This window comes from Eretmochelys imbricata, chromosome 3 (genome assembly GCF_965152235.1).
Source record: "Eretmochelys imbricata isolate rEreImb1 chromosome 3, rEreImb1.hap1, whole genome shotgun sequence".
Taxonomy (NCBI): domain Eukaryota; kingdom Metazoa; phylum Chordata; order Testudines; family Cheloniidae; genus Eretmochelys; species Eretmochelys imbricata.
This window is the reverse complement of record NC_135574.1, coordinates 24,239,336-24,264,382: the sequence shown is the minus strand read 5'-3', so window position 1 is coordinate 24,264,382 and position 25,047 is coordinate 24,239,336. Positions and strand designations below refer to the sequence as shown.

General features: G+C 40.4%; 1 protein-coding gene across 1 annotated transcript; it reads left to right on the top strand.

Annotated features, from left to right (window-relative positions):
- Positions 1 to 712: 712 nt before the first annotated feature.
- On the top strand, positions 713 to 25,047 carry GEN1 (GEN1 structure-specific endonuclease). The gene is made up of 13 exons (XM_077811548.1): positions 713 to 873; positions 1,341 to 1,527; positions 4,976 to 5,152; positions 7,158 to 7,268; positions 14,187 to 14,260; positions 14,868 to 14,959; positions 18,163 to 18,313; positions 18,430 to 18,466; positions 18,562 to 18,642; positions 20,628 to 20,758; positions 22,466 to 22,527; positions 23,123 to 23,266; positions 23,545 to 25,047. The coding sequence occupies exons 1-13, from the start codon at positions 713 to 715 to the stop codon at positions 24,984 to 24,986; spliced, it is 2,850 nt and encodes a 949-aa protein (XP_077667674.1). The 3' UTR covers positions 24,987 to 25,047.

Below are 25,047 nucleotides of genomic sequence, written 5' to 3'. Positions count from 1 at the left end.
TTTCTGTGAGAAATGATTGGGGCAGTAGATGTTCAGTTATCATGTAAAGTGAGAAAGAGGTACTTCAGATGTAGATGAAGATGATTTCTTAAACTGGACATCTTTACTATTCTGTTCAGACAGCACTGTAGCCTGTTTATAATAAAAGTTGTCCTACAAGGAGCTCATCCATTAAACAAGGGGTTTATAAACTGAAATCTCTAAACATTTGGATGGCTTGATTGTGTCATTCACTTAGTCCAGTGGTTCCCAAACTTGTTCAGCTGCTTGTGCAGGGAAAGCCCCTGACAGGCCGGGCCAGTTTGTTTACCTGCCATGTCCACAGGTTTGGCCGATCGCGGCTCCCAGTGGCTGCGGTTCACTGCTCCAGGCCAATGGGAGCTGCTGGAAGCGATGGCCAGTATGTCCCTCAGCCCGCCCCGCTTCCAGCAGCTCCCATTGGCCTGGAGCAGCGAACCGCGGCCAGCGATCAGACAAACCTGTGAACGCGGCAGGTAAACAAACTGGCCGGCCCACCACAAGCGGCGGAACAAGTTTGGGAACCACTGACTTAGTCATTAACAGTTATTTTTAGAAGTACTTAGAACACTTACTTCTGCCCTCCCCCTCCCCCCAAAAAAATTACCACATTCCATATTATGAGCTGTAAACTTTTGTTTTGATCAGTCTTTACAACTGATGCCCTCACTTTGGCAAGAAGGAATTCAGGACAATGGGAGTGACTAATCTATGGCAGATCCTGGAGCCTGTGAAAGAACATGTTCATCTGAGAAGTCTCAGGGGAAAAACCCTTGCTGTTGATTTAAGTCTGTGGGTGTGTGAGGCACAGACTGTTAAAAAGATGATTGGAGTAGTCACCAAGCCTCATCTTAGGTACAGTATCTTTTTTTTTTCCCCCCCTTTTTTTGGGTGGGTAACTGTAACCGGTAAGTGTTTGAATCTGTATGATATAGTTTGCTCGTTTGGTGCTGTGCTTCCAGAATTATGCCAAGGTACTTCCAAAATCCATGGTAGTCCATATTACCATATAGTTATGTACCTGTACAAAGACTTGCAATACAAAATGGTATGAAATCTCTTCTGATATTTTTGTGTATGTTTTCCAAATGGCAGCTATAGAATCTTTTTGGGTGGATGGAGAAGCATTGGGGTAGGGCTATAATCCAATTGTCCTTAAGGTGTTTCTTTTGTTGTTTTTTTTCCTTGGTTTGAAACTGTGTAGGTTTCATTACGAAGTTTTGACCAACATGAAATTTCCATTTAGTGTATACACACCAGTTGTCATCAGGCTTAATTTGTAACTAAATTTTTCAGTGAAATTATTTACTTTGTTAATACAGGAATCTATTTTTTCGAATCTCTTCTTTAACCTCAATGGAAATCAAATTGGTGTTTGTGATGGAGGGGGATGCCCCAAAGCTGAAAGCAGAAACAATCAGTAAGAGGAATGAGCTGCGCTATGGGTCTTCGAAAAAACCTAGGGCTGCAAAAACAGGGAGATCCTATTTTAAATCCATTTTAAAAGAGGTGAGTGATAGAGGAATTTCATTATTTGTGGTATTAGAGAACGGAGATGGAGGAAAAAACATTTAAAAAAAAAAAGGAAAGAATTTACAATAAATCTGACAGAGAAATGACTCCACACAGATTTTTCAATGAGATTCTACCCCTTCCCCCAAAATTTACATCACTTTGAGATTGGATATAAATCCTTTAATTTGTTAAATTAAAAGTTTATGAACCCCCTTTTTTTGTGAAGTTCATATAAACTTCTTGGGGCAGTGTGTTCCCATATGTACTGTACAGCATTGAACACAAAGATGTCACTCACTGCAGAATGATCATTTGAATTAGCACATGTAAAAATAATGATGCACCCTCTGGAGTCTACACACTTAGTCTCCCCTAACTATGCAAATTTCAATACATTTTCATTAAACCCCAAGGTATGCATATTGACAGTAAATCCTAAGTAAATATAGTGCCTGTTAATAGTTCTAGGTTGACAATGCTGGAGACTCGTCTCTAGCTAAGCACACAATAGGCATTATGCAGGTAGTGTTGGCACAAGCTCTCTTCACCATTCCTTGGATGCGCCTTAAACCTGACTTACTCTGTTCCATTCCTTAATTTCTTTGCTGATCCTGGTAAGAAGGTGAACTATTGTTGTGGTGATTTTGGCATCAGGACACCCATCCATTTGAAAGTAGATTGAAATTCTAGCACTTCTTCTAACAGCTGTTGCATGACAAGTCGCTCCAGTCATTATTGATCTGTGCTGGATTCAGACTAGTGATTATGAGGTAAAAGGCTTTGTATCTCATTACCAATTTCTCAAGCCATCTAATTCCTCAAAGCCTTTTTTCTTTTATATTTTTGATTACTTACCTAATAAACATATTTGTGTTGTATAGACCTGTGTATATGTCTCTAAAGCAGGAGTTCTCAACCTTTTTCTTTCTGAGGAACCCCAAACATGCTGTAAAAATTCCACAGCCTGTCTGTGCTGCAAGAACTGTTTTTATGTATTTTAAAGCCAGGGCCAGCATTAGTGGGTAGCAAGCAGGGCAACTGCTCAGGGCTCCTTGCGACAGGGGGCCCTGTGAAGCTAAGTTGCTCAGGCTTCAGCTTCAGCCCCAGGTCTGAGGCTTTGACTTTCTGCCTTGGGACCCAGCAAGTCTAATGCCGGCCCTGCTTGGCGGACCCCTGGTTGAGAACCACTGCTCTAAAGCATCTAGCACGCTTTTGGTCATTACATAAATAACACAATAGACTTGTTTTCTAGCCTAGATCTGTGAACCAGGCAAATAGCCATGTGTCATAAACATACAGCTAAGGGTAGCATAAAATCCCTCCTTTACCTGTAAAGGGTTAAGAAGCTCAGGTAACCTGGTTGGCACCTGACCAAAAGGACCAATAAGGGGAGAAGATACTTTCAAATCTGTGGGGGAAGGTTTTTGTTTTGTGTTTCTTTGTGTTCTCTCCTGGACAGCGAGGAACCAGGGCAGGGAAAATACATCTCCTAAAGCCATACCTGAACTAAGCATCTAAGATTACAAATTGTAAGTAATAGAAGGGAAATGCATTAGATTATCTTTTGTTTTAGCTTGTGAATTTTCCCTAGGCTAAGAGGGAGGTTTATTCCTGGTTTTTTTGTAACTTTAAAGTTTTGTCTATAGGGGAATCCTCTGTGTTTTGAATCTGATTACCCTGTAAAATTACCTTCCATCCTGATTTTACAGAGGTGCTTCTTTTAGTTTTTCTTTATTATAAAGTTCTGCTTTTAAGAACCTGATTGGTTTTTAGTGTCCTAAAACCCAAGGGGCTGGTCTGTGCTCACCTTGTTTACTCTCAAGCCTCCCCAGGAAAGGGGGTGAAGGGTCTTGAGGGGGATATTTTGGGGAAACAGAAACTCCAAGTGGTCCTTTTCCTAAATCTTTGTCTAACTCACTTGGTGGTGGCAGCGATACCATTCCAGGGACAAGGAAGAATTTGTGCCTTGGGGAAGTTTTTAACTTAAGCTGGTAGAGAGAAGCTTAGGGGGTCCTTCATGCGGGTCCCCACATCTGTACCCTAGAGTTCAACTTAGTTAGCTGTGAAAATGTTTAGTGAGAAATGTATTTAACTAGGTTGAAAGAACCAAGGTTGCAGCACAAATAGCTCTGTCAATCTGTATGGAAGTTTTTGTTTATTGATATCTTTCGTTACTAATTCCTCATTTCCTTAATGTTCAGCTCTTTGCTCTCATGTCAAAATAATGTACTACATGATTGCTTGTGGCATGAAAAAATACATGGCAATATCAATTTGCATGTTGAATTTGTGAGCCTTGGACCACAATTACTACTGTCCTTTTAAGTAACATTGTAGAGCAATTAGTAACTTGGGAGATACTAATTGGGAGATTCACTTGTTTGCCAGATTTCTTTTGTGATTGAAGTAAACTGTACTTAAAGTTTTTGATAGTGTTGGAAAAGTACTTATAGAACAGGAATGAAATGAGAGAAGACGTTTTATTTGCTTTGTTTGTTTGCTCTTCAAGGGCATGATCCAAAGGCCAGTGGAAATATTCACTTTGATTTCAGTGGGTTTTGGCTCTGGCACCAGATGAATAACCTGAATAAAATATATTAATATTGTCAAGCTGCTTGGACTGAGCTATACTCACAATGTCACTTTTGTGGTTTTGATTTGTTAAAAATCCTGACTTGTGAAGAGAAGCCACCATAATAATTCAGTACAGTAACTTCAGGTAGTTTGCACACAACACTTCTACAAAGATAACCTTCCTTTTCTGCTGTTCTGACCATGATTTCCGCTGGACCCCTACCTCACTCATGTACATGCACAACTTTCTTGCATCTATGGATTGGCTCCTCTGTTCCTCTGCACATGCCCATCTATTACTTTTCCACTTAAGCTATCGCTGTAATTACCACAGAGATGTTATGTGATCATGAATGGGAGGGGACGTGGATCCCTGAGGCACTTCATTAAGATGCGATCCATGATGAAAGTTTAAGAAGTCCTGTTTCATACTTTGTCTTGCCTATGCTCCACCCAAGCTTCACTCATTGTCTACTTCTGTGCCCCTTTCTGCACAGAAGCCTCCTAAGCAATGTATGCCAATCCTCCAGCCTCTCTCCTTCAAAAATCTGATGAGCCTATCTGATCTGCGAATTGTTCTGGCAGGAATGAGCACTAATCACTCAGTGTGTGTTTAGTACTGGGAAACTGAACATAACCATGTCCCTACTCACTATAAATTTAGTTCAGTCAAGGATCTATTCTTTGTTTGCAATGCCACATGTATTGCAAAGTGACACGTACACTGATAGTACTACGTTGATGATAATAATAATAATGATGGCCACTGCAGACATACACATTACCCTGAGGACCATTTTAAAAAAATGGTTAATTGTAGAAAGGGATGATTGAAGATTCAGTCTCTTGAATATTTTTGTTTTTTTAGTGCCTTGAAATGTTGCAGTGTTTAGGATTACCTTGGGTTCAAGCAGCTGGTGAAGCGGAGGCAATGTGTGCTTACCTGAATGCAAATGGATATGTGGATGGCTGCATTACCAATGATGGAGATGTTTTCTTGTATGGAGCTCAAACAGTTTATAGAAATTTCACCATGAATGCAAAGGTACTGTGTTAGGTTTTTTGGAGTCTTTTTTCCTTCAGACTACTTCACTCTCATTATATTGCTCAAATAAATGTGAAGCACCATAAATATTTTGAACAATTAAGTAGGTATCTGTTAGGGCTTCTCCCTCACCCCTCCCTTGATTCTTGTCAGACAGACATAAAGCGGAAGACCAGAATCCAAAGAGGAGGCAATGTAATGGTTATTGGGGTTAATCAAGCAAGTATATCCATAGCTCTGTACACCGCAGAGCTTTTCCCCATTCCTTTTTCCCACCTCCTCCTTCTTAATTATATCTGTAGTGCACACCACTGGTCCCACCCCTTACAATTTATGATCATGCTCCGTTTTGGAGGGTCATGAGTCTTGGGGCTTTGCTACCACCTCTTTTGTGCCTCATCGGAGGGGTAGGGAGCGAAATTTTGTTTCAGCTAGGATCATGATTTCTTTCTCTTTTTAGTGTTTCTTATGCCACCCCTCCTTGCCCCTCCCAACTGGTCGCTTGACCTTACCTTGCGATAGGAGTTGAGGTAGTTGTACATACTAAACTCCCACCAAAGCCAGCAACACTTTAACTCACTTCCTTATCTTTTTTCATTGTGCTATAAACCCCATCTGGTTGTGGGCAAATGCAACACAGTGTCTTTGTTCACACATGTTGGTAAAAATATCAAAAGTCAAACAGGCAAACAAAACCCAAAATTTTATTTCAGGCAAATATACAGGCCTAAATACTATATTAACGTCACTAACAGTATCATACTTTTGTATTCCTGTATTTGGTCTTGTTTAAAATCTGTTTTCACACAGCAGACTTTCTTTGCTTGATTCATTAGTGTTCAAGAACTGAATGAATGAGAAAAACAGCTGAGTTGAATAACAAACATGAAATTATCTGCAGTCTGTTTAGCTTTTCTATTACATGAATTCTTATGTGACTTAAAGCTGTAAATTTTATACAGGACACAGCCCTGCAGTGACAGTTGTGTGCCTATAGGAGCAACAGGTCTATGGGGTTAAATAAATGCAAATTCACTTGTTTGCATCTTACATTAAATTAAAATGTGTAACACTTTCACACATGATAATGGCTGCTGCTCCTCAAATCAAGCACTGATGATGCCAATAAAACAGACCACCTGATTAAAATTATGGATACATTAGGAATGTAGTTTGATACCACCCTTGGAGAAGACAGAACATATAACTTCATTGTGCACTCTTCTATAGCATGCAGAGAGATGAATGCTAAGTCTAAGGCATCAAGCAAGTGCGGTAGCAAATGGAGTAAAGATGGGAGTTCTAAAGGTATCCTGGTGTGAGAAACTGTTTTTTAGCTAAAAAAAAGTGCTTGTATCTTTGTGAGAACTAATGGAACAAAGAGAGGCAGAGCTGGGAGCACATAATTTAAAAAAATAAAATGGTGTAGGGCAATTTGCTTGTGTTCATTTGGCTATACATGTGTACAGAGTAAACTAGAGCCCAGTTTTCAAAGTGGGATGCCCTAAATTAGGTGTTCAAATCAGCATTAAAATGGGTATTTACTGTAGTTGTCTAAAAATCTGTCGAGGTGCCTAAAAAGTTTGAAAATTGGGTTATAATTTTTTATATTTTTTTAGTTCAGATACTTTGATAGAGGTCAATCCTGACTTCCTCCTGTTCATTCATCCTTTGCAGCTTCAGAGTGTTCTTTTGTAATTCTATAAGCCTAGGATGTTGGTTAAATTTCTAATCCTTGATTAATTATTTTACTTAAATACAGTTACATTTGTATGTAGATTTTGGAATCTGCAATTCTTAAAATCATGTGGTCAGTCTTCGATATAGGATGATATTTTTGTCAATCATACTTTGTGTAGCAATGACAAATGGCTTGGTCTCTTCTATGCTAGCCATTGAACAACAGTAGGCCAAATTGTTGTTAACCTGTGTCAGCAACAAGCCAATTTGCTAGTCACTTGTGGTCCTGCCTACACTATTCCCAGCTGTAATATTTTTCTTGTAGGACCCACATGTTGACTGCTATACAATGTCCTCTATTAAGGAGAAACTGTGTTGTGACAGAGAGTCTCTGATTGGGCTAGCAATTCTTCTCGGTTGTGATTATCTTCCGAAGGTGAGTAACCTGCAAACTAATTATTTACCATGTTCCTGTGACTTCTATTTTCAGAACATACAGTACCAATTAAGGTTTGAGCATGTATTAAAACATATGAAATGCATGGTAGACTACAGACTTCTAGCTGAAGAAAGTACTTTAACTCATACTGTAAAGGCATTTTCATAATACTTTGTACTGAAGATTAATGTTGGCAACTCTGTGAGATAGGTAAGTATTATCATTTACAGACGTTTAGCTGGCATGCAACAAATATGTGGATGAGCTGGCATAGGAAAGTAGAAGCCTATTAAAACTTTGAGCTCCCACTCCCACAGTTAAGCCATTAGATTATGCTGTCTGTCCACATTGTGGCTGTAACTATGCTAGTAATAAGCATATTTGAAAATGGGGTAGTCTACAGTACATTTATGGAAAGCACAGTTTCCAATGTGATTGCTGGTAGACTTTTCTAGACACCGTGGATGTGTCCAAAAAGCATGGCTACGTTTAGAAATTGGGGAGTTAACCACTTCTGCTGCAGGGCTTAAAGAAATGTCTAATGAATGCATTTGTCTGGTGTGACCAGACCAGCCTGATACTGCATATCCTGACATTTCATTGGAAACTGCTTCTTGAATGCATGCAGAGGAAGTTGAGAGGAAATAATAGTCTCAGTTTGTAAGTACTGCTGCTCTTGACTAGAAAAAGATGAGCTGAAATGAAAGCTGCCAGTAAGATTGATGTGCACTACTCTTTGCAAACTATGGCAATGAGCACCTCATTATGAAGCTGTTATGATGTTTAGTCTATCCAACTGCTTCTTCATTCCAGGTGAAGTGCAGTGATCCCAAATCCAGTTTACCAGACTAAAACCTCATTTGTGTCTGCCACTTCCACTCAACCAAGAATGGCTCTTGAGTTGTGCTAAACCCTAGTCTCTCAAATATGCAAGATTATCCTTTTGAGAGCTGAAGCTCATTGCAGATTAGAATGTACTGAGTTACATGGCAGAGGCATATCATTCAAACAGGGAGGTGTAACATGTCCTACACTATCTGTTTAGTTTAATTTGCACATATTCACTAATCTCACTCTAACAAAGTCATTGGGAAATTTGCCATTGACATCTGAGGCTCAGGATTAATTCCAGAACAAAAACTCAAATAGAGAGATTCTCTCCCTCCCCTGTAATGTTCCTGCAATTTTTTTTTTTTTAAAGGCAAGTGTTTCGGGTACTACTTTCTACTCTAGACCAAGGCTCAGGAATAACTTATAAAATTTCCAAAAGAAAATGACTTTTGTTTCAAGTTGATGGTGTCTGTAAATCAGGTGTTTAAAAACTTTTTTGAATCACCCCACCTGAGCTCCTTTTTTTAAAAAAAAGCTTGGAGCCCCTTCTCCCCAAAATAGCGAGAAGGTACTGCCACCTAGCACTCAGTGTTTAGATGGCATTGTTTGTTCAGATTAGGGGGGTCAAGCACCACAAGTTGCAACACCACTCACTCAAATTTGGTCCCGCCACCCCTCTGTCAAGACAGGCCATATTTGAGTAAGTGGCATTATGACCTCTGGTGCTTGGGTGTCTCACACGCTTTTACTTTACTTATTGCATTATCAGAAGACTTGTTTTGCCCTCCCTAGAAACTTTGACATACCTCACACCCTGCCTGAGAACCTCTGCTTTGGATCATGGAGCATCAGTCGTCTGTGGGACCTCTTTGGTAGACAATTCTGACTTTTTTTTTTAAAAAATAATTTAATTGTCTCACAATGAATAACAAACAATTCTGCTATATGTACTGGTGTATAGTATGCAAAGACCAAGATTAAGTTATGGGAATCAAACGAAGAATTTGAGAATCAAGCAGTGGACATTTGTGTTTTTGGAAGGGACTATCCAGGAGAGGATTTCCTTTTCTTAATGAAGTGCTTTGTAGGCAAAAAGAAAACCAAAGAAAAAACAGAACCTCTGATTTAATAAATAGTACAATGGACTGGGAGCTTCTGAAATACTGGGTTCTTATGTGGTTCTGAAGTGAGTTGGCTATGTAATAGTCAAAAAGGCTCTAGAAGTATTGCAGCTCAGTAAAAGTGAATGAAGACAGGACCTCCCAGAAAGAGTTATACTACTGACCCTTAGCTACTACTGCTGAAATCTTAACTTAGAAACCTGAGGGAATAGGTTTTGGGTGAAATATCAAAAAAGAGCTAAGCAGAAAACTGCACCATTCCAGAAAAGGTCTCACTTTTCTTTCTGCAGTCTCTCTCTGGCTGGCTTCTTATGACTGAACATCTTGAGTTGTCAGCCAAAAGGCTTTGCAGAAAAGCAATCACAACTCCTCTTTTTTCCTACACGTGTGCTTGCTCGCTCATACTCATATTACTTTGGTTATCTCTGCAAGAGATATTTCTAATATGCAAAGAAAAGAAATCTGAAAACAAATTATGTAACTGATCTGTGCTGTACACATCACATTTGTCAATAGAGAGAGAATTTGTATCCTCCTCTGAAAACACAGGTATCAGTCTTTTGAGGAACTTAGCCTGTGTTTTCAATGTATTGTAGGGTTCTTAACTTTATTTTCAGTGTCAGGAAACGTGAAAATATAAAATCATATTTGGGAAGAATTGCTCTGATTCTGGAGCTGAGAGTTAAATAGCAAAATTATGAAGGTTAGGGCTTGTCAGGGCAAGATTAGCATTTAATGTTTTTCATAACAGGATTAAGAAAGTACATCTTTTAGCCTTGTAAAGGTGTCAGAAAACCTAATGAAAGGCTTGTGAACCAACTCTACTTGGCTCTGCTTGCGTTCCACCAGTTATTTGCTCTGACCTGATGTAGATGATGATAATTTTGATAGGATAAGGGAGGCACAGTCATCTACAATTTGAAAAAATCTCTGAGAAAAAGATGGCAGAACCACAGAATGAAACAGAAGTCAGAAAAGAAGTAAACCTCCAGAGTGAAGACTAGAATGAAGGGCGTGAGGAAGGGAGTGAGTCCATATAGCAGCTTCTGTCTTTATTATTTTAAAACGTAAACCAAATAATTAGGTGAAGAAACATAATATTAAGGAGCCACATTCACAGTGGGGTCCAAATAGCCATGTGTACTATTTATATGCAACATGCACCTTGCAGGGTTCTGATGGCTTTGAAAACATAGAAAGCAGTAAGGGCTTTTAAACGCCTCACAAACTATCTAAAGCAGGGGTGGGCAAACCTTTTGGCGCAAGGGCTGCAAAACTGTACGAAAGGCTGGGTATGGAAGGCTGTGCCTCCCCAAACAGCCTGTTTCCCCCCCACACTTCCTGCCCCCAACTGCCCCCCTCAGAACTCCCAACCCATCCAACCCACCGTGCTTCTTGTCCCCTGACTACCCCCTCCTAGGACACCTGCCCCTGACTACCCCCCATCCCCCCCGGACGCCCACTCCCTATCCAACCGCCCTCTGCTCCTTGTCCCCTGACTGCCCCCTCCCGGGACCCCCCGCCCCTAACTGCCCCCCAGAATCCCACACCCCCACCCCCTGACGGGCCCCACCGGGACTCCCAACCCTCCCTGTTCCCCATCCCCTGACCACGCCCCCCTCCCCGAACCTTCGCCTCATCCAACTGCTCCCTGACTGCTCCCCACCCCCTTACCATGCTGCTCAGAGCAGCAGGAGCTCGCAACCCCGCCGCCCAGCCGGAGCCAGCTGTGCTTCCCACGCTGCCTGGTAGGAGCAGCGGGCCAGAGCAGTGTCCGTGCAGCGGCCTGGCTACGGGGGAGGGGGAACAGCCAGGGAGGGGCCGGGGACTAGCAACACCACCCAATTCTTATGTACAACAGCTTTTTAGCTAAGTTGCTGTGATCAGAATTGATATTTACCAGTCTTCTTCTGAGGCAGCTGTTGTGGTGGTGGTATTTCTGAAGCATCATGAGAGTGTTTGGCACTTTATAGACCAAATGTACCTGAGAGACCGCAAATCATTAATATATGATAGATCAGGAAAGATGTATTGATATAAAGGTGTCAGAAAACCTAATGAAAGGCTTGTGAAGAGCCAGAGACTACATAGGCCAGAGATGCTGACCAGAGTACTTGAGAAGCAATCTGTACTTTAAAGACCAGCTGTGCCAGTACTGTATGACCAGACATAGGAAGAAAGAGCTAGATAGGACAAGCCTGATCTGGTAACCTCAACAGAGACAAAACTATACCTCTACTGAGAGCCAAGCACAACTAGATCCTTCAAGGCCAAACCTGAGATGCACTAATTAGATACCAGAGTCCTAATACAGATCAAAAATAAATTTAACCTGACTATCTCATTCATGTTGTCCTTAGCCATTGAAGAGTATTGTTTAGTTTCTCAGAGGAAGCTTCTAAACCTCAAGAAGTTGTAACTGGTTATCTTCTGGAGTGGCTTCCTGATAACTGTAGTATTAAAAGGAAATAAGAGGTGGTTCATTCTACTTTGACTATAACCATTTATTTCCATATTCGTAGTTAGTTACTCTGAAATGATACATTCCTTAGAAGTAGTTGGAGATTGACATGCTGTAATTAGATGCCTAAGCAGCTGGCCACAGTCCAGTGACAAACTTTTAATTGATTTTTAAATGTGTATTCAAGCTATACAGTTATGTATCCAGTTTATTCAGCTGCAACTCTACAGCTCCCCAGTCCTCTTGAATTATCAATTTATTCATTATGCTAATGATATAACCTATGTTTGTGCTGCAAATTCAAGCCATGTAATTTAGCAGTACTCTGTAAACTGTAAGCTCCTCGGAGTAAGGACTTTGTAAAAAGTCATGCACGCCAGTGGTTCCACAGGAACAATGGATTATAAAAAATCAAAATTAAAGTAGCAATCATTGTTTCATTTACTTTGTCAGTAAATGCCTCCATAGTAGAGCTCTTGGGACTACTGTTTGCTCATATATGGCATGAACAATTTGAGTTACCATTTTTGTAAATTGTCTTTATTTTGTTTAAAGCCTTAATTAACATGCATTAAGCTTATCTGAAGTGATCAGTTGCTCTTACCTATACAAAAATATTTGATAGGACACACTTCTGTCATACAAACATAAGGCCCTTAAGTTTATGTCAGTGTAGTACCAACTAGCTACTTAATTTAATAAGATGTATACATTTTATTGCCACACACAATTTTTCAGTAACTACTTTTACCCAATACATGGGCAGTCATTATCAAATTAGGAATTGGGGGAAGGGGATGGAGGGAGCGACAGTAGAGTTAAACTATTAAAACAAAACTGTTTGGTTAGTAGATCATCATCCCATGTGATAGAGATTGGATGTTTTGGTCTAAAGTCATTGGGATTAATATAGCTGAAAATGTAATGGCCTGTGGTATACAGGAGGTCAGACTAGATAATCCTTCTGTCTTTAAACTCTCTCAAACTCAAGTTTGTCAGGAGTTCAGGAATTCAGTTCTCCATTAACACAAGCTGATTCTCATTCTGTTGCCTTGGATTTCCCAATATCCAAACATTTTGCACTCTGGCCTTACTCTTCAAAGATTCCAAACATTTTTTTACCAAACTATTTTTTTTTCTTATAGGCCCCTCACTTTAATTTTTTGAGTTGTCTTCTCATCTAAGTCTCCAATACAACAAAGCACTTAAGTGTGTTTTTAAAGTGCTTGGGTGAATCAGGACGTAAATCTCTGCTTTAGCATGATTTCAAAACAACTCTGTTTTGGCCATTTGACTGTTTAAGGGCCACATCATGCCATTGGTTTCAGTGCTTAAAAAAATAATGTGGAATTCTGCTTGTAAATCAATGGCATAATGCCTCTAAGCCCTGGTCTACGCTACACAGTTAGTTAGGTCAACATAAGGTAGCTTACATCGACATAACTATGTTATTGTACACACTACAGCCTTGCTCCCACTCATGTAAGTGCCCTACTACACCGACATAATAACTCCACCTCCCTGAGAGACGTAGGGCTTATGTCAGTGTAGTTAGGGTGACGGTGTCCATGTAGACACTGGTTTACTTACATTGGCTGTTGGCTGTCATTCTTGTCAATTTCATAGCTCCCTGCTGGAGCTATGAAATTGACAAGAAAGTCTTCCCCACTCCCAGCTGGGCTGCTGCCGGCTGCCTGGGCTCCCCACTCAGAGCCCAGGTGGCTGCCCCATTCCTGACGGAGAAGCAGGAGCTCTGGCAGGTAGCTGGAAGCCCACGGTGCAGCTGGGCTCCCGACAAGGAGCAGAGTTGAGAGCCCGGGCTGTCAGCTCCCTCCGTTGCCTCTCTGCTAGCCTGTCTTCCACCCCTTCCACAATATTGTGAATAAATTATGGTGTGTACTGTCTCTCTGAAATCCAAACCCATGCCTTTATCTCTTTTTATCAAGACAATAGAAGCTCCCTTCTCCGTGGAACTCCTCAAAGTCCCAGCTTCTCAGACCTCTGCTGATGAGAATGTTATTCCACTACTGAGACATGTAAACAAATGTGACCTTCTCTTTTGATTGTCTTTCCAGTCACATCAAGACACACAGTTGAAAATTACCCTCCTGGTTTACACAACCCTTCTTGAAATTGCTCCTGTCTGTCACTATGTTTTTTCTCTACTTTACTTTCCTGTCATCTAATACTGGTACCATCTCTCTCTTCTTCTGTTAGTGCAAGACCCTCTTCTGCAGCTCCTGTCATTTAAAACTACCTTCCTGTTTGTGTCTGTCTTATTGGTCATTTCAAATCTTAGTCAAAACCAATTTTTGTACCCCCACCCATACCTCTGAATTTCTTTCTTTTTTTCTTTTTTAATGCATGGATTCTGTAAAGCGTTTGGGATGCAGTTTGTGTGAAAGACTACAAAATCGTGTTAGATTACACCTAACAGATATCAATGTTTTACATTAGTTTAAACTTTAATATGTGCCATGTTTCCCTCTCTCTCTCTAAAAGGGAGTGCCAGGAGTTGGAAAAGAACAGGCTTTAAAGTTAATTGAGACTTTGCGAGGTCAAAGTTTACTCCAGAGGTAAAGTTAAAGTTTGTCTTGTCTCCTAAAATATTTCGGGGTTTTAAATTATCTTATTGAAAGGCAGTATTATGATGCAGTTTGAACCTGAGTCTACACTACTCATGTTTTAATTTTTAAGGAAACAAAATATTAAATTACTTACATGATGATCAGCTGTGTATTCAAACAATACATTCTGCCAGGCAAACTATCTTTTTAAAGTTAATTATTGCTTAAAATTGCATAAACTCCTAGTCCCTATTCTTGCAAACAACAACACACGTATACATGTTTGCAGGATCAGAGCAGGTAGATCCTGATCCCAAGACCACAAAAGCAATTTGGAAAGACTCTCGTTGACTTTAATGGGCTTTAGATCCTAATGTTGTCTGGTATGACTTGCCCTGTTGCCCCAATGAGTCTTAAAGCTAGACATCCCAATAATCCATAGTACATACTCAAAAGTACATTTACTGCAAACAAATTGTGTAATGGAAAACTGGATAGTTTTAAGAGGATGAATTAGATGGTATGATTTTTTTCCCTCATATTTAACTTAAGTGGTAGAATTTGCATGAATAAGCTATGGGATTGCATTACATTAACATTTCTAATATAATTTTAGGTTTGATCAATGGAAAGGACAGCTTCAATGTGGTAATGCATCTGCTCTAACAGTTAACAAGATGACTCATTATTCTGTGTGCCATCATCCAGGTCAGTATGAAAAGGGGTAGATTTTTGTTTTAATTTGAGATACATTTTATTTGCTCCCCCAACCAGCGCCCCTGGGTAATGATGCTGCCCTGCATTCTGGAGCCTTATAAGTATAATACCTTTTTAAAAAGGATAATGCCCTTTAAAATATTTTAAATCACTTGCATTAAAAATTGCTTTTTATGTAGGTCTCAACTTCTGGATTATGTTTCTTTAAAAAGTATAAAAGGTCTCTCTTGCGGATTGGTGATGGAGTAAGAACTTTTTTATTTTTTTTAACCGGCAGGCCACTGGTACAAGCCTAGGCCCTGTTGTGTGCAGAAGTTGTTAACAGTGAATTGCTGTTAGGCGGTGTAGGTCTAGTTTGGGCAGGTGTATACATCACAAACTGCCATCATAGTTGGTACCTTTTTGGCAGTGTCAAGAAAGAGGGCAAAGACTGAACTGACATTGAGACTGAACGGCTCAGTCATTCATGCTGGCAGGCCCTCCATTGACAGGATTGAGATATATTAGCAGAGAAGATTTGCATTGCTATTCCTCTCACTATCTGGATTTTATTTTTAAAGTGGCATTCAGTCTCAAGGACTCTGTTCAAACCCAATGCTGCTTACAGCAAGAATATTTTTTTTTTGGAGGGGATAGAGAGAGAGAGAGAGAGAGTCTTTCATTCCACAGTTTTGTCACTATCTCACGTATGCATGATGTTTGTGGGCCTTTAGAGAGAGAATTTTCCAGAATAACATTCTGCAACATTTGAACTAACAAGAAAAATCTGATTTTTATTGTAACTATTACTTGGTATTGCTAGTGTGCTTAGCTCTGTATACAGCAGCTTTTGGTGATATACCCATGTATATGGGTATATGACAGGTTTTAGGGTAGCAGCCGTGTTCATCTGTATCTGCAAAAAGAAAAGAAGTACTTGTGGCACCTTAGAGACTAACCAATTTATTTGAGCATAAGCTTTCGTGAGCTACAGCTCACTTCATCGGATGCATTCAGTGGAAAATACAATGGGGAGATTTATATACACAGAGAACGTGAAACAATGGGTGTTACCATACACACTGTAACCAGAGTGATCAGGTAAGGTGAGCTACTACCAGCAGGAGAGCGGGGGCGGGGGAAACCTTTTGCAGTGATAATCAAGGTGGGCCATTTCCTAAAGAAACTACACCATTTGCTCAAGGAACTCCCTGAAAAAGCACAAAAACAAATCCGCACAGACACACCCCTGGATCCCCGACCAGGGGTATTCTAACTGCTACCCAAGATCCATAAACCTGGAAATCCTGGACGCCCCATCATCTCAGGCATTGGCACCCTGACAGCAGGATTGTCTGGCTATGTAGACTCCCTCCTCAGGCCCTACGCTACCAGCACTCCCAGCTATCTTCGAGACACCACTGACTTCCTAAGGAAACTACAGTCCATCGGTGATCTTCCTGAAAACACCATCCTAGCCACTCTGGATGTAGAAGCCCTCTACACCAACATTCCACACAGAGATGGACTACAAGCCATCAGGAACAGTATCCCCGATAATGTCATGGCAAACCTGGTGGCTGAACTTTATGACTTTGTCCTCACCCATAACTATTTCACATTTGGGGACAATGTATACCTTCAAGTCAGCGGCACTGCTATGAGTACCCGCATGGCCCCACAGTATGCCAACATTTTTATGGCTGACTTAGAACAACGCTTCCTCAGCTCTCGTCCCCTAATGCCCCTACTCTACTTGCGCTATATTGATGACCTCTTCATCATCTGGACCCATGGAAAAGAAGCCCTTGAGGAATTCCACCCTGATTTCAACAATTTCCATCCCACCATCAACCTCAGCCTGGACCAGTCCGCACAAGAGATCCACTTCCTGGACACTACGGTGCTAATAAGCGATGGTCACATAAACACCACCCTATACCGGAAAGCTACTGACCGCTATTCCTACCTACATGCTTCCAACTTTCATCCAGACCACACCACACGATCCATTGTCTACAGCCAAGCTCTACGATACAACGGCATTTGCTCCAACCCCTCAGAGATCTTGTAGGTGTTTGTCTCTGTCTATCAAGTGTTCTTACAACTACAATACCCACCTGCTGAAGTGAAGAAACAGATTGACAGAGCCAGAAGAGTACCCAGAAGTTACCTACTACAGGACAGGCCCAACAAAGAAAATAACAGAATGCCACTAGCCATCACCTTCAGCCCCCAACTAAAACCTCTCCAACGCATCATCAAGGATCTACAACCTATCCTGAAGGATGACCCATCACTCTCACAGATCTTGGGAGACAGACCAGTCCTTGCTTACAGACAGCCCCCCAAATACTCACCAGCAACCACACACCACACAACAGAACCACTAACCCAGGAACCTATCCTTGCAACAAAGCCTGTTGCCAACTGTCCACATATCTATTCAGGGGACACCATCATAGGGCCTAATCACATCAGCCACACTATCAGAGGCTCATTCAACTGTACATCTACCAATGTGATATATGCCATCATGTGCCAGCAATGCCCCTCTGCCATGTACATTGGCCAGACTGGACAGTCTCTACGTAAAAGAATAAATGGACACAAATCAGATGTCAAGAATTATAACATTCAAAAACCAGTCGGAGAACCCTTCAGTCTCTTTGGTCACTCAATTACAGACCTAAAAGTGGCAATACTTCAACAAAAAAACTTCAAAAACAGACTCCAACGAGAGACTGCTGAATTGGAATTAATTTGAAAACTGGATACAATTAACTTAGGCTTGAATAAAGACTGGGAGTGGATGTGTCACATTACACAAAGTAAAACTATTTCCCCAAGTTTGTTCCTGCCCCCCCCCCCCCTTTCCGTTCCTCAGACATTCTTGTCAACTGCTGGAAATGGCCCACCTTGATTATCACTACAAAAGGTTCCCCCCCCCCACCCCACACCTTACCTGATCGCTCTCGTTACAGTGTGTATGGTAACACCCATTGTTTCATGTTTTTTGTGTAAATAAATCTCCCCACTGTATTTTCCACTGAATGCATCCGATGAAGTGATCTGTAGCTCACAAAAGCTTATGCTCAAATAAATTTGTTAGTTTCTAAGGTGCCACAAGTAATCCTTTTCTTTCAACTTTATGAAACACTAGTGTAGTTTGAGAAACATGGTTCATATCGTTCTCTTTCTTCCTTTTTCTGTAGGCTCTTGTAAGGACCATAAGCTCAGTGGATGTAAACTGTGTGGAAGTATTAAGTACTGTGAACCCCATGACTACCCATACTGCTGCCCTTGTGAGTGGCATTGTTCAGAGCGAGCGAAACAGACAAATGCAGTGGAGGACAATATCAGAAAGTAGGAATGTCTTCAAAATGAACTGCTCCTCATTGCTTTCAGGTGCAGGTTGAGCATGCAAGTCCTGCATCACACACATTTCTATCCTATTCCTAATGTGTATGTTTTACTTGCAGAAAAGCTAGAGGTTGTGAGGGCTTTCCATTTTCTGAGGTAACTAAAAAGCCTGCTAAAGGTTCATTTTGAATTAGTGAATTGGATTTTCAGCTAACTTTCTTCTAAGTGTTCTCTTTTTGCTTTATTTCAAGGTTATTGAAGAATTTCTTGTAAACAAAAACAAGCTGGTCAGGATAATGGAGTGCCAGAGGCCAAATTTATTGTCCTTTCAGGTACAGAATGATACATAGAGAATCCAGCTCTTTGACATGTTATATTTGTTAGTATGCAATGCACTTGAGAATATTAATGTTAATTAGTAACTTTTATTAGTGGGAAGAATGAAAGAACCTTGCTACAACCTTAATATACATATTTGTTTGGAAATCTGAAATTAAGGCCTTAGAATAGCTGTAGAAGGGGACAATGTAGTGAGAGAAACAGGAAAACAGGGTCACTCACAACTACTGCAGCTTTAGCTAGATATGAATTTCCTTTTCACATCCTGTCCTGAATAGTTGAGTTATGGCAGCTGGTCCTCACTTACCAGTTCTGAATTGCCACCTACCAAATTTGAAGGCTTTTCGGTGACAGTCCATCATCCCAAAAATTCAAAGATCTGCCCTGGCATGCTCCCCTGAGGTTATGTGAGTGGATGTAGATTTTTATCAGCCTACAGTGTGCGTGAGAGAGAGAGATCAATGTATCATTAACACTGTTTTCCAGTACAATGGGTGAGATCCTCATCTGGTGTAAAACAGCACAGCACAACTGTCTTCAGTGTAACTAGTATGACTTACAGTAGTTACAGATCTGGACCATTAATAGATAGCTCCATAGGAGTGAGCAGAATGTAGCTTTCTGCCTAGTGGGAAAGGAGGAGGATGATCTATTAAACAAGAAAATAATGGGGGGCCAGGAAATACCTGAAAATAACATCCCTACAGAGAGAAGGAAAGCATGCAAGGGAGAGAGCGGGCAGAGAACACATGAGAGAAACTGGACAGAATAAAAGAGAATTTGGTGGCAACTGTCATGGGTTGGTAAAAAGGACACATTGTAATGTCCATTTGCTAATCTGTAGCAAAGAGAGCTGCATCATATATTATTTAAAAAAAAAAAAGTGAACCGCTGGTCTCTTCTTTCAAGAAATCTGTTTCGATATTGATGTTATATTGTTCTTCTAAGCATTAGTGCTATAAATGATGCCTTCATTGTGCTGTTGAACTAGGCTGACTACCAGTAGCCTACCAGTGAGAACTCTGCATTTATACATTTAATCAAACTCTAAGATGTGTTTTAGTTGTACTCTTATCAATACAAAAGGACACATGATTGAAATATATACATGAAATTATATTTAATCAACACAGTTGAAGAGGTCACCTTACAGTAGAACAGCTTTGTCTATAAGTCTGTAGATAAAATTTGAGACTGATATTTACAATGCAAAGATTGGTGATGCCATTTAGTGCTAATCACAGAAATATGCCAGCCCTTTATGCCTTGAGTGAGTGATTATGTTCTTGTGCCCAGAAAAGAATTCTCCCTGGTTTATTGTGCCGGGTGATCTCAGTGTCCATTGGGACAATGACTCTTCTAGATTGACTTACAGACTACCCAGCAACATAAATGTGCAATCTTATCAAGTGGATTCTTGTGGCATAAAAGAGAACTATCCATCTGAATTTTGTTTTGGGGCTGATGTACAGAAGTTGGAAACTATACCCTTCTTGGTTAGGTCATCTCCAAGGCTAATGTTAAGGCTCACCTTTCCTGGCAGGGCAGAAGATCTGTTTCGATGTTCCACCTTCTCAGACTACTGGCAGAGTTTACAAGAATGATGTATAGACAATGGACCATTAATGAGTACTCTAGTGGAATGTGATAAAAATCTGTGGGGGTGCATGCATGGGAGAGATACGTTATCAGAATCTGATGAGAAAATTTTTAGCTTTCAATGTGGCCTTCCCATTCCTCCTGCTGCTACTATACAACTGCTCCCTTAACTCTCAGATGAGCAGGCTGCTATATCTATCCTCTTATGGATGTCCATTATTCTGCCATCTTGCACTGAGAGGTCATTAGTGTCTTACCATAAGGTGGGTATTGAACCGATGTATAAAACATAATAGATATTTAAAGTGTCCATTGAAATAACTGTTAAGGACACTGTAACAACAAAGTAAGAAGGTGTTAAGGTTGTGTTTCTTAACAGAGATTTGCTTTTGAGAAGATGGAATGGACCAAACACTATGCATGCAAGAAACTGTTGTCACTGTTGACACGCTATGACATGATCAAAAGAAAGTCTGGTCAGACAGATACAGAGCAACTGCAGGCAATACGGTAACGTAATCTGTGAAGTTTTTGAATTCACTCCATATTTCTGTTCACTTTTGTTGCTGGAGAAAATCTTATTACTTATGAAGTAAAATTTACTTCCCCCTTTTACCTCATCCTTAAGTTATGTGCTGCCTTTTGAAAATGGTAAAAGCTTAATGCAGTGTCACATTTCTGTCATTGCTGCTACACAAAAGTAAAGTGTAAAGTAAAATGTGTACAAAAGTTTCTTTAATGCTAGTTTATAGATCATGATTCTTCACTTTTAGCCATAGTCTCCTCAACTTCAATGGGACTATACATGAGATACCACACTATGGGCATGAGTCTTTGCTCATTGAAGTCCATGCACAATCAGGCCTGTGGTCTATAAATCTTAGTGGGTAACAGTTTGCAGCTGGGGAGCTGAAGTTCTTGTCATACCTACTGGCTTTTCTCTTGTTATGGCTAATAGTGAATGGTCTTGCTGTTGAATTTTACTATACTTTCTTGTCAAGAACGAATATCATTATTGTCTAACTCTTGTTAAACTTTCAGTTCAGTATTACCATCAAATTCTAGTACCAATTCAGCAAAAAAGGGGATGCAGAGAGGCTATGCACTGCTTAGATGATATACCCACACACATTGCCAGTATGTACCTGTGACAATCTCATCACCAATCTTGCACCCTCATGGATACCCAAACACATCTGATTACACTTCTCCTTTCCTGCATGGGTGCAAAGCCACCACTGAGCAGAGTTATGCCTACTACATAGCATAGTAATTTCCCTTTCTGCTTCTGTGTAGCACATCCAGTTTCCATATATGCAGGATTAGTGCCTAAAACCTGATTCAGCACACATTTACCCATTTTTACTTTATTGTGAGTAGTTCCATTGATTTCAGTGGGACTGCTCACAGATGTGAAATAGCACAAGCGGTAAGGTGAGTTTTTGCAGGATCAGTCGTGGTTATTCAGAATTCTGTCCCAAAGAAATATTGGAAGCAGGGACTGAGTGGTTTGTAGGAGTGTTAGTAGGATGTGGAACTTTTTAACCTCTAAGTTGCTGGTTCAAATCAACTTAATTTTGCTATTGGCAGTGATCATCTGATGGCTGCTCAGTTGCAACTGTCAGTGTAACAAAAAAGCATCGGCAGCGTATGTACACACACACACACCCACCCCTAAATAAACTGCACAATGCAGATAAAATGAATATTGCCCCCCAAGCAATATCTCTCTGGCTCAAAACTCTCCAGTCTGAGCAAAGAGACACAAGAAGTGAATGAACTGAGTCACAACTACTGTGTCAGATCGTCCACATGCTAGGGTTGATGGCGATAGGCAGGGCAGTATGAGGAAGTTTTTCAGTATCACTGCCTTTGTATCTCTTTTGAGAAGGGGACTTCGCTCTCCAGTGATGCTCATCTGGTACCTGTTTATGACCTCTACGTTCACTAATGGTCTGTTTAAATGTTCAAAGTCAAGAACTGAAGTTTATTATTTACCCGCACCAAAGAAAAAATTACAATCTTAAAAGAAAATCTTTCTGATTTTTAGAATCTGTACTAAATCTACTGATAGAGGAATAGGATTTTTTTTTCCCTCTGATTAATTTGCATGGATTATAAAATTAAAATTTTGCAATAGGTTTGTGATTTTTCATATTTCTTGCTTTAGCAAAATCACTTAGTGAAGTTGGTACCATGTCTGCTTTTGTTTCACAGGATAGTCAAGACACGTGTTAAAAATGGAATTCCTTGTTTTGAAATTGAATGGCAAAAACCAGGTTGGTGCTGTCTTGTAAACACATGGGTTATTCTGTAATGTAACTAAAAACAGTGGACAAAAATCGCCTTTAAAGGAAGTGGGCAGCCCGCAATGTGCACAAGTGACCTGTAGTACAGATTGGACAACTGTTCTATGAATGTATGCAGAAAACACACACTTTTAAAATCAAACAGATTGACAGTGCAAACAATGAACCCTTGGTGGGGGAGGAGTTGTCTGTGGCAGTCTTTAGGCGTGTCAGAGCAGCACTTGGTGCACAGTTGGAGGAGAGCAAAGATGCCCCTTACACTGGCTTGGGGATCACGACAGCACATTGGACTCCAGTTTTATTTCTTCTTGGCCCCAGCATATCCCCTGTATTATGGTGGCACTACTTCAAATGAAAAAATCCCCCAGGATAGGAGAATCTCAACTGCCCGCATCAGACTGGTGCAAAGGGGCCTTAGCATGACCAGGGTCTGGCCTGTAATCTTCTGCTACTGACATTTATATTGAAAATTGTAGGTAAGGACAAGGAAACTGCATTGTTCTTGCTTTGGTCCTTTCCCTTTCTCCATGCCCTCAGCCCTAATGTGCCTTTGTTAATTTTCTAGAGCATTATGTTACAGCAGATGATCAGCCCACAGAGTCCTTTGTGGTTACAGTAGAGGAAGAATCTTTGTTTCAGTCTGCCTATCCTGACATAGTTGGCATCTATAAAGTGGAAAAGTTGGAAGTTTTGGAAAAAAAACAGAGAAGTAAGTTTGAAAGCTGACTAGTGCTTAGCACTCTGTGAGTACTGCCATAACACAAATAATAAAGATATTTTCAGGACTGCATCAGCTCTTCCATAGCTGTTTATACATCATATTCAGTGGAAGATTATGGCCCTAGCAAGATCCCATCTCCTTCTCTCACCCTGCTCTTTTTCATCTGCTAGCATTATAAATTCTGAACAGCTGAGGTTAATTTTTGTTTTTTACTTTGACAGCAAAGAAACACCTATTGTTTATATATAGTCTTTTTGTCTTTTCAGGTAAGAAAAATAAAGAAAAAGAACACTCAAATATCGATGGTAAAGTTACTGATCTTCTGTCTCTGATGAATTTGCAATCTACACGTGAAAGCTTTCCTGAGCAGAATTGCAAGTCAGATTTAAAAACTTTTCCTGATAATCAAATGCAGCAGAAAATTGTCTCCAAATCTAATGATTCCCTTTTAGCTGCAGATTTCTCCACTGTAATTGCGCAGTTACAAAACCCAGTATCTACCCTTCCTCTAACTGCTTCACCCAACACTCAATATCAGAGTGTTTTAGATGACTCTCTTACTTCAGCAGCACAGTTTACTCAACTCCCTGAGGCATCATCCTCTTATGTTTCCTGTATAATAGCTGATCTACAATTGAGTGGCATTGATTGGGAAGGAACCTCCTTCAGTATTTCACCAGCACATGCTGATTCTGCCTGTTGTTCAGTGTCTGAGCTTGGTGCATCTAATAATTGTATAAGCCAACCATGTATACTTCAGCACAAAACAAGAGAAAACACAAAATATTCTGGTGCTACACAATCCGATGATCCTTGCAGCAGAGCAGAGTATTTGGTTCCTACCCCTACTGATCTGGTAGGACAGCTTCAGAAGTTGCCTTTAAGAGAACGAATATTTCTGAAGACGTCTGTGCAGAAGGATACTTCACTGTCTCTAAACATAGTGCAACCAAAACCTTTACAGTTGTTGAAACAAATGAAAGAAACATCAATTCCTGAGACTGTTTCCACTTATCCTTCAATTCAATTAAGTGACTCCACAAAGAAAATCAAAATGTTATCAGAAAAATATTTGAGGGTCTCTAGTATACAAAATTACCAGGAACAGTACAAAAAACCTGGCAATCTGCTACAAATGGAGCAAAAACACCCCAAACAAAACTGTTCAAAGTCTGTGGGTTTGAGCAGTCAAGCAGCAGAGCCTTTGCACTCCAAAGGTGAATCACTGAAGTTAGCAAAGGCCACAGATAACTGTCACATTAGAAAATTCTCTGCTCAAGCTACTTGGAAAACTTCCATTAAAAAGAGTGTTTGCCATGAGAGACCTTCTTCTAGTGAGGACAGTGATGATGGGAATATGATGGATAAAAATCAGACTTATAGAATTAAACAGCAGAGGCAACCGAATCCAGCTCAGATGAAGGAAAACACCACTAAAGAGAGGGGTAACGGGGGATCAAGTCTTCCAACTAAACGGAGAGAGAAAGCGGCAAATTTAAAAATAACTAGCAATAATTTGTCAATGGAAGCATCTCCAAAACCTGCCTCGGTAGTGGAAGCTAACAGTATTGGGCTTGGGGAACTATCATTTAAAAGATTAGATTCCTGTTCTTCTCTGCAACAAAGCAAAAATGACGACTGTGATGTATGGGTAGGTAGTCCCCTGCCTCTGTCTGAAAGGCTTAAACTAAGACTCAAAAGCAATTAGTACTTCATAAAAAATACATTATGCTAATCAGTTAACTTGGTGTCTAAAACTCCTACATAGT

Bases quoted from the DNA above. Each gene is read 5' to 3' on its own strand.
- GEN1 (XM_077811548.1), top strand. From the start codon at position 713: ATGGGAGTGACTAATCTATGGCAGATCCTGGAGCCTGTGAAAGAACAT. The intron at 5,153-7,157 runs GTACTGTGTTAG...TTTTTCTTGTAG, and splicing joins ATTTCACCATGAATGCAAAG to GACCCACATGTTGACTGCTA. The intron at 18,643-20,627 runs GTACAGAATGAT...GTTTCTTAACAG, and splicing joins CAAATTTATTGTCCTTTCAG to AGATTTGCTTTTGAGAAGAT.